The sequence below is a fragment of the Corticium candelabrum genome, chromosome 9, assembly GCF_963422355.1.
Source record: "Corticium candelabrum chromosome 9, ooCorCand1.1, whole genome shotgun sequence".
NCBI classification, from domain to species: domain Eukaryota; kingdom Metazoa; phylum Porifera; class Homoscleromorpha; order Homosclerophorida; family Plakinidae; genus Corticium; species Corticium candelabrum.
The window spans coordinates 2665003-2675002 of NC_085093.1; the positions used below are offsets into that span (position 1 = coordinate 2665003).

At 40.4% G+C, this 10000-nt stretch overlaps 1 protein-coding gene across 2 annotated transcripts in view; it reads right to left on the bottom strand.

Moving 5' to 3' along the window:
* The window catches only part of LOC134183861 (zinc finger ZZ-type and EF-hand domain-containing protein 1-like), a 51244-nt gene that overhangs the window by 15360 nt on the left and 25884 nt on the right, over nucleotides 1-10000 (bottom strand). For both annotated transcript variants that reach the window (XM_062651423.1, XM_062651424.1), the window contains 18 exons: nucleotides 9141-9262; nucleotides 8992-9083; nucleotides 8681-8798; nucleotides 8452-8531; nucleotides 6156-6245; nucleotides 6013-6098; nucleotides 5838-5949; nucleotides 4967-5022; nucleotides 4788-4910; nucleotides 4659-4722; nucleotides 4529-4592; nucleotides 3325-3497; nucleotides 3118-3259; nucleotides 2555-2606; nucleotides 2361-2495; nucleotides 2250-2299; nucleotides 1151-1285; nucleotides 999-1094 (listed from right to left, as the gene is read on the bottom strand). In XM_062651423.1, the coding sequence (XP_062507407.1) occupies nucleotides 999-1094; nucleotides 1151-1285; nucleotides 2250-2299; nucleotides 2361-2495; nucleotides 2555-2606; nucleotides 3118-3259; nucleotides 3325-3497; nucleotides 4529-4592; nucleotides 4659-4722; nucleotides 4788-4910; nucleotides 4967-5022; nucleotides 5838-5949; nucleotides 6013-6098; nucleotides 6156-6245; nucleotides 8452-8531; nucleotides 8681-8798; nucleotides 8992-9083; nucleotides 9141-9262 (1790 nt within the window). The remainder of the gene's footprint in view (nucleotides 1-998; nucleotides 1095-1150; nucleotides 1286-2249; nucleotides 2300-2360; nucleotides 2496-2554; nucleotides 2607-3117; nucleotides 3260-3324; nucleotides 3498-4528; nucleotides 4593-4658; nucleotides 4723-4787; nucleotides 4911-4966; nucleotides 5023-5837; nucleotides 5950-6012; nucleotides 6099-6155; nucleotides 6246-8451; nucleotides 8532-8680; nucleotides 8799-8991; nucleotides 9084-9140; nucleotides 9263-10000) is intronic.

Below are 10000 nucleotides of genomic sequence, written 5' to 3' on the forward strand. Positions count from 1 at the left end.
ATAACGAAACTTGTGCCCAAGTACATTGATGTCCGACACACTTACAGACGTTATAATCCCCACTGGTGGAGACAAGAAGATACAAACAAAAGAGCACCACAAAGACCCTTTTGAGGAAAACTCCACTAGTTCTAATTTCTTAGTAAAACAGAAGTTACGTGACAAGGTAAAAGATCGTTGCCATTTTCAACTTTGATCACTGCACACAATACACACAATACATGCACTGCAAAACACACTGCACAAACAGCATGAACTGCACCTACAGCATGCATTGCACGTACGAGCTTCAAACGTTCACACTGAACACTGACGTACACCAAAGCTTCAACATATCACGCATAGTTTTTTTTGTTTTGGGGGCCAATTCGCTGAATAGCAGACATAGTGGAACGGTACGTAATGAAAGTCACAATACGTTACTTATTGTTAACAAATAGCTCGACCAGCCATAAACACACAAGCGGTCACCACCATACAACTCAATGAGCACATCACTCTCCTGACCTGCCCTCAGGAGATCTAAGAGAGTTGTTGAGTTTTTCTACATTTCATGTTTTATACGTGACCAACATGACTGTGGGGTGAAATAGAAGCACATGCTGCACGTGTGTGTCTGCCAGCTTGCCATGGACTGCCAGACATAGCCCCACATAATACTAAACGACTGCTAGATGATGGTTTTCCATACTAAGTTACAGTATCTGCATTTAGTTGTTTACATTTATTGCTTCTCTACTCTAACTTAATGTCTAATGAAGGGACTCGAGAGAGCAACAAATCGCACTCCACAGAAACGCTTCAGGTGCACTATAGAGCGTGAGAGCAATCGTGCGCCTCAAAAATCATGGCCTGGACATACACCATGAACAACATCATAGACATACACCATGAACAACATCATCACATTCAGTTGCAGTCAAAAAGTAAGACAGAAATCGTACTAAAATATTCAAGCCTCGACGTTCGCTCACAAATCAAAATGCACACAAACTTACCTTCCATCTGTTGACAACAAGACAGAATGGCGTCAAACAAAGGTGTAGCACACTTGACGTAAAGCTTGTTAGCCAGAGACAAAGTGTTTGAATCCACTGCAACAGAGTGATGTTATCCTTGTATCTAACAGATCAGTGATCGATTCTCTTACCCTTTTTGGGTGAGTTTAGTTGGTCGTTTATGGTAAGAGCAATTTGAACGAACGTCATCCAAGCTGACGTCTGACAGTAGTTCTGAACCAGTCCTAATCTAGCTATTTTCTCAGAGCGATCCACATAGTCAATCTCTACAGACAAATGTGTACTGGTAAGTGAGATAGCAAACTGTAAAATAGGCTGACAAATGAAGATAGTCTGCAAGCAAACCAGTAACACTGTACGAATAATTGTAAGGGTATGGGTCTGGTAAACAGGTAAGTAGAAGAATCAAAATAGACAGATAAACCAACGAGAGAGACAGACAAACAGACAGACAAGACAAACAGACAGATAAACAAACAGACAGATAGACAAACAGACAGACAGACACAATAAAGACAGACAAACAGACAGACAGACAAACAATAAGACAAACAAACAGACAGACAGACAAATAGACAAACAAACAGACAGACAGACAGACAGACAAACAGACAGACAAACAATAAGACAGACAAACAAAGACAAGACAAACAGACAGAGAAGCAAACAAATAGACAAACAATAGAGACATACAAGCAAACAGACAGGCACAACTAGCAACCAGGAAATAGACAATGTGGAGCTACAAGTCATATCTAAACTAACAAATGCTATAGACTAACAGACAAACATGCAAACATACAAAGGCAAGCAGAAAAGCTAAAAGCCAGAAATGCAGAAAACAGAAAAGAAAAGAAATAAAAAATTAAAAATAAATAATATGAAATAAAAAATAAAATTAAAATATAAAATTAAAATATAAATTTAAAAAAGAAATTTAAAAAATTAAAAATTAAAAATAAAAAATTAAATAAAAATAAAAAATATAAAAAATATAAATTTAAAAAAGAAATTTAAAACATTTAAATTAAAATATAAAAAATATTATAAAATAAAAAATTGAAACATAAAATTAAAAATATTAAAAATTAAAAATATAAAGTAAAAAATGACAAAATAAAAATAAAAATAAAAAACTAACAGAAAGGCACAAATAAAAGCAAGTCGTGAAAGTTACGGCTATACAAGCAACACAATATGAGCATGTGACGAGAACTATTCCCTACATACCAAACTCTCCATGATGAATCGCAGTGTGCCCAGTATAGCCAGACGGAGGACTACACAAAAACATCTTTACAACAAACATCATCCCACCACTCACAGTTGCACACAACTCACCTCATATACGAACCTTCCGACATCTTCCTGTTATAGCAACCATGACAACGATAGAAATTCTCTTTGTCGGGATCGTTGGTCTTGTAAAAGTGACTGTAACTGAAAACGTATGCGCCACACATTTCACACGTTACTCTATATAATCAGGATAGACATAAGTTGGAAATTAGATGGAAAATGAGTAATTGTTTTACTCCAAACGAAAGATTTCGTGAGAGATGCAGTGGTTTTCGGGAAACACTTTACCTGTGGATTGTTACAATATGCGTCAGCGAGGTTTACAAGAACAAACGGTATATTGTGTGAGACACTTGTCTGTTAGCATTTTATATCAATTTGTGGCTATCATGCTGTCAGTCTGCATGCATACCTATTAGTCAACGTCTTCTGTCCATTCATCTGTCTGTGTCTGTCTGTCTGTTTGTCTGTCTGTTTGTCTGTCTGTCTGTCTATCTGCCCAACACGTATATTTTCACAAATCTGTGTGTGTGTCTGTCTGTCTGTCTGTCTGCCTGCCTGTCTATCTGTCTGTCTGTCCATCTATCCATCTGTCCGTCTGTCTATCTGTCTGTGTCTGTCTGTCTGTCCATCTATCTATCTGTCTGTCCATCTATCCATCTGTCTGTCTGTCTGTCTGTCCATCTATCCATCTGTCTGTCTGCCTGTCTATCTGTCTGTCTGTCTGTCTTTCTATCTATTTTGTCTGTCTGTTAACTACATATTCAATTGCTTCATAAACTATAAACTCATCTCTTACCTTTGTAACACTCTTCACACAGATTAGTGTCTGGACAGTATCGACAACGATAACGAGGACCACTCAACGTGCGTTGGCAGCCAGTACAAGAAATGTCCACACCAAGAACATTACAGAACACAGCAATAAACAGATTCAATTTCTACAAAAGAACGACAGCATAGCAAACAACCCAAATGCTCTAAACGTCGCATTGACTCAGCCTACATTGTGATCTTCTTGTGTTTTAGCTTCCTGCTTGGCTTCTGTGTACCACTTTTCGAAGTTCTCTTTGGCAGGAACCAAGAACTTGTCCTGCTGTTCTATGTAAACGTCTCCTACCCATTCTTCGCCTTGGTCTTCACCGTAGAGTCGTCTTACTCTTGGTGAAGAACCAGAACCTACAACAATCAGCCGTCAACGTTTGCTAAACATTCGAAATATTATTTTAAACACACAGGAATAGTTAAAAATGCTGTCTTGGAGTAAAGATGTCATACTCAACAAGTTGTATCATACAGTATGGTGACAAAATGGTTTTACCACACACGTGCACACACACACACACACGCACACACACACACACACACACACACACACACACACACACACACACACACACACACACGCACACACACATGCACGCACACACAAAAAATGGGCAAATGTTAAGCCCTCCACGTCTTTTGACATCAACCTTGAGGTCAGTTGCAGAGATAGCTCCCCTGCCTCTAGAGACAGGGCCTCCATGCGCTATGTGGAGTCTTGGGGCCAGCGCTACAATCCACCTGGAGCTTGGCCAGAGTCATCCAGGGGCACTGACAATGGCGCAGCTCTGGGACTGGACACCAAGGCCCACACATACCCGTCTGCTGCATGATGTTGCTACCAAGCCAGCGATCTTGTCCACCCCAGTCAATGACCAGGTACTCCTTTATACTCCTGAGTCGAGAGAAGCAAGTGTGGGTGAGTTTCTTGCTCAAGGAAACAGCGACAGTGTCGCCTCAACCAGGACCGAACCTTCAACTCTCATCACGAAATACAAGATCCCGGATGTCATCACCAACGCTCTACCATCTGCTCCACCGTGCCACACACACACACACACACACACACACACACACACACACACACACACACACACACACACACACACACACACACACACACACACACACACACACACACACACACACACACACACACACACACCACACCACACACACACACACACACACACACACACACACACACACACACACACACACACACACACACTAACATAGACAGATAGTAACTCATGAAAATAAGGTAACCATGTGTTTACTACTGTCAACTCCACCTTTCTGCCTGTCCTTGTATACATACATCTATCTAATTTAACTTAATGCTCCTTCAAAACGTGAACTAAAGCCAGCCAAGCTAAACAAACCTCTGTAACTCTCCAAAAGAAAATCGACAAAGTCAACATCAACCATAAACTGAAAGTCAGAGCTCTGCAACAAGCAAAACACGCGCATACTTGTAGTCATAACGTCCCACAGAGACAACACAAGACCTACCCGCCACTCAATGTTGAGAAGATGCAACGTGCCCATTCTGAAGGCAATGAGATCAGCTGGTTGACTACACACATCATTGTAGGATGACCATGCAATCGTTTGTAATATAATTGCACTAAAGACACTCACCCACTCGTATGCTGCTGACCCTCGTGCACAACGTTCATCATCACCTTGATCAAATTGTAAAAAGCCAGTTGGACGCAACGCTCTAATGCCAGTCCACAACCATCCAGTCTATCCAGGTAATGCCTGTATGGATGCAAAGGTTGGGATTAATTCATTCTATCGATGATGGTGACGCTCACCTTGCGAACTGTTTCTGGTAGTCAAGAATGTGGATAGCAAAATTAGCTACAATGATCTACACAAAGGCATCAATTTACAAACATATAACAACAATAATAATAACAATAACAACAGTAACAACAACAATAATAATCACAGCAACAATAACAACAGTAACAACAATAATAACAACAATAACAACACAACAATAAAGCATGACAATAAACAACAATAATAATCACAGCAACAATAACAACAATAATAACAATAATAACAATAAACAACAATAACAATAAACAATAATAACAATAAACAATAATAACAATAAACAATAAACAATAATAACAATAACAGTAACAACAGCAACAATAACAATAACAATAAACAATAGCAGCAACAACAGCAGCAGCAGTAACAACAACAGCAGCAACAACAACAAAACTACAATAACAACAACAATAAATTAATAATAACAACAATATTAATAATAGCAACAACAATAAATTAATAATAACAACAACAGCAACACAACAATAAAGCATGACAATAAACAACAATAACAATATTAACAACAGCAACAACAACAATAACTAAACAATAGCAGCAACAACAACAGCAGCAGTAACAACAACAATAAACAACAGCGACAACAACAACACAACTACAATAACAACAATAACAGCAACAGCAACAACAACAGCAACAATAACAGCAACAACAATAAAAATAACAACAGCAACTACAACAACAATAAGCAACAACAATAACAGCAACAGCAACAACAATAAAAATAACAACAGCAACTACAACAATAAGCAACAACAATAACAACAACAGCAACAACAATAAAACAACAATAATAACAACAACAATAACAACATTAGTGCTCACTGTATGTAGACTCTCTTCTTCAGCACAAGCTTGCACAAAGTCAGCAGCAAACTTGTACAGATCGGCAACCATAGTGGCCCGTTGGGTTCTCTTAGACAACAAGCGCTTTACACTGTAACAGCAACAGTCCATTTCCTCTTACCCACTCTCATCAAAATCTCCCCCAACGTCTTACCTATTCAAACTATATGCATCGTTCTTAATGAATTCCAGTACTGCACTAGCTGCTGAGCTCGTAGACTGAGCCATAGCACCAGGAATCTTAAGTCAACACTATGTTGCTATACAAATTACCCGGCAAGCACGTGGTCTTAACACCTGTTTGAAATGAGCACATGATCCAATCACTGATGAGAGACGAGACCAATTCTTTGGTTTGAAAAGCCACTTTGGCATGTTGGCAGGAATCTAAATATGTCAGCAGAAAGTTTAAAGATATTGCTAAGGTATGAAATCGATTGAAGATGAAGACCATGATCTTAGAATACTATTTGTAATACAAGATGATCAACAGTAACCTTCGTTCTTTGATTAATTCGGTGTGTGTGTATGTGTGTGTGTGTGTGTGTGTGTGTGTGTGTGTGTGTGTGTGTGTGTGTGTGTGTGTGTGTGTATGTGTGTAGTGTGTGTAGTGGTGTGTGTAGTGGAGTGTGAGTGGAGCGCGGTGCGGCGTGTAGTGAGGTGGTGGTGGTGGTGGTGGTGGTGGTGGTGGTGTGTGTGTGTGTGTGTGTGTGTGTGTGTGTGTGTGTGTGTGTGTGTGTGTGTGTGTGTGTGTCACTGTGTGTGTGCACTTAATTGCATATACAGACATGGACAAAATTATAGGGACACCCCGCTGTGGGTATGTAGTAACACAATAATTAGGTCACAATTTACCAACTATCAATATTGTTAAGAACTTAATAGTTACCGCGTTGATTGTTAGGTTTCTTGAGAATACTGTAGACCCTAAATTGTTTACTTTACGTTTCGCATTGCGGAAAACAAGACCTAAAAAGTGTATGACGTCATGCTGGCGTAGCCATTGTCTTGTTGACCAGGACATGTGGATTGGCGCGTTGTCCTGCTGGAAGACAAAGTCGTCTCCTATCAGTGCCGCTGCGTCTGTAAGCATGTGCTCCTCCAGAACCTGTTGGTACGCCATGCTGTTCAACGACCTTCCAGTTTCACCAGAGACCCCACACCATGCCAACACATCGATCCCCACACCATCACACTAGCCGCGTGCTGGACCGTACAATCACAACATTCAGGGAGAAATTCCTCACCTTTGCGACGCCAAACGTACAGAGCACCATCGTTTCCTATGCTGACTTTTGACTCATCTGTAAAAAAGAACAGATTTCCAGTCATCCAAAGTCCATTGTGTGTGAGTGGTTGCCCATCCCAGTCGCAAATGCCAATGGTTTTCTGTTAGCAGTGGTTTTTTCTAGGCCTCCGAGCGTTCACTCCTGTCTCACTGAGACGACGACGGACTGTTCTACTTGATACCTGCTTGCCGGTTTCATCAGCCAGCTGATACGAGAGCAGTCGTGATGGTGCTCTGCGGTTCTGCAGTGCCATTCTCTTCAGTCAATGATCTTCCCGGATTGTCGTTGCCTTCCTACGTCCAGGTCGTTTTTCATAATCGCTGCTGCCATGGGAAAGCCGTTGCAGGCACTGATGAACCGAATTCCTGGAGCGGCAGACAAAAGCTGCGATCTGATGCACAGAATGGCCAACTGAGTGAAGGGCTTCAATTTTCCCTCGCGTTTTTGGACTCAACTGTTTGCCTCAAGGCATCGCTGCAACTCACGAAATATCGCACGGAACAAGACTCTGCAACTGCATGCAGCTGAACGTTCAGGCTAACTTATCGCCTAAGTTTGACGGTCTCAAGGGCAGCGGTTTTAGTGCAGCTGACATTTTGGCGGTAGCAGTTTGAGATTTTGCTACGTAAAACGTGGACCGGAAGTGGCATGTCAATGTTCTTTTGTTGCTATAACTTTTTTAGTTTTTGTCTTAGCAGGATTTCTTTGTAATTAATTAGTGTCGCATGATTTTTGAATACGTTGAAGTTTGTTTATTGATTAAAATGGCAAAACAATTCAAATTGTGATGACATGCGCGAAATCAATGCGCAAAAACAGATGATTCGCCTTTTTTTCATAATGTTGATAAGAGGACTCACAAAATTGCTTTCACTCTCTACTACAGAGCATTCTTAGATTGTATGCCAAGAATGAGCATCCAAGAGCGATGAACGTGTACAAAGACAAGAAAAGTAGGAATGGCCGTCTTCCTTCTTCAAAGCAAACTAGATGCGCAGTAGGTAGTAAGTACAGCTGCAGTCTTGAACTCAAGCTATGTTACATACTAACAATGGCACAATCCATGAAAAAGAGAAATTCGAAAAACATCTGGTTTTGCTAGAGAAAAATTCAGTGACAAAGTTAGACTAGACACAAAAATGCCAGGTGTCCCTATAATTTTGTCCAAGTCTGTATGTACAATCTATGCCCTCAACTGATTAAAATTTTAGTACCATTGCATCAGTCTGACTCAAACAACGTCTGCAATGACTCATCTTCTAAAGTTTGCTGGTGATCTACATACTGTACTAAATGTGTCTTACCTGTTCCATCTGCTGAGATTTCTTGTCACTCGAGAAACTGACAGAGAGAAGAAACAATGCTTTGTCTCTGAAAGCGACAACTATAAGCAAAACATCATGTTTCAGTAGATGTACACTGTGTGCTTAATTAAGTATGTAAATGTTTTACTTCAGCAGTTCTCAAGGAGTATGTGCCCTAGCCTAATAGACTACAGACTGCATATAAGCATGACAGTGTACAGGAACATACCGTGAGCAGTTGGATCTATTTCTTCTTCTTTCTGTTCCACTTTCTGTTTCTTGCTGGCTGGTGGACCTGAGTCTGTTATTTCATTTAGTTTCTGGATCAGCCTCTGACGTTGCTCAAACTATAGAATAAACCAATCAACCAACCACACATACACACACACACACACACACACACACACACACACACACACACACACAACACACACACACACAACACACACACACACACACACACACACACACACACACACACACACACACACACACACACACACACACACACACACACTGCAATCAATCATGTCTACTCACGAGCTGACCACGCAGTGATTCAGCCATAGTAAAAGCTTGTAGCACACCAGGTGGTACATCAGATTGTACGAACTGTCCCTCAGGTGGACAAACTAGCGAACAAATTGGCCAATACAACAAAGTAGTTTAGTGCAAATCAATGTGAATACCCAATTGCTGAAGCCAAGGATGAAGATCTGGAGAGTGCCACAACAAAGCAGCAAAGACTGCATGGACAGCTGAATTGATCAGCTCATCACCAATGTAGTGCCCTCGCCGTAAGCGACGCAAACTAACACACAACTCACAATAATAAGTTATTAATTAACAATGGAAACAAAACTAGATGCATCTGTCAATGTTCATTGCTACAGCAACTTCCATTCCTCCTCCTACGTCACAGCAGGTACGCCTACTATACCGAATATACAAAACCAGAAGCAACTTTGCGCCTTGATATCTTCACGAATGTAGCTTCAAAAATTAAACTTTTAATTTTGGGGGCATACGGATGTTAAGAACTAACGCAAAATGGAAAAAAATTGATTTTTGCATGTCAGTGAGTACCTCGCTCGATCAACATGGCTTAGCTAACAGAGACAGCAAGCTGGGGTATTCGTAAGTATCTACATATATAAATATAATATAATATATTTTCTCCCCTTCTAACTCTCTAATTACTGAACCATATTATTGCTATCTGAAGGTAGATCCCACAAATAAACCTCAACAGTATCTACTAGTAACCTTTATAAATCATTCTAGCATTAGACATCCATAGTTTTATTGAGAGTTGTTGCATCAGATCCCTCTGCATCTGTGAAAATGAGTTACTTGTTACAGCGGACACTCTTGAGCAGATTAACTTCAATGTTTGCAAACTTGCAGGAGTCCAAAAGCCGTAAATCTCAACAACAAGCGGGAAACTCTCCTCCCACTGCCATTACTCTGGCCTCATGACGATCATCTTTCCTGGCTTCAGCATGTTCTGCTGCAGTACCTGCTTAGCCTTTAACAGCAGCTTTGATGA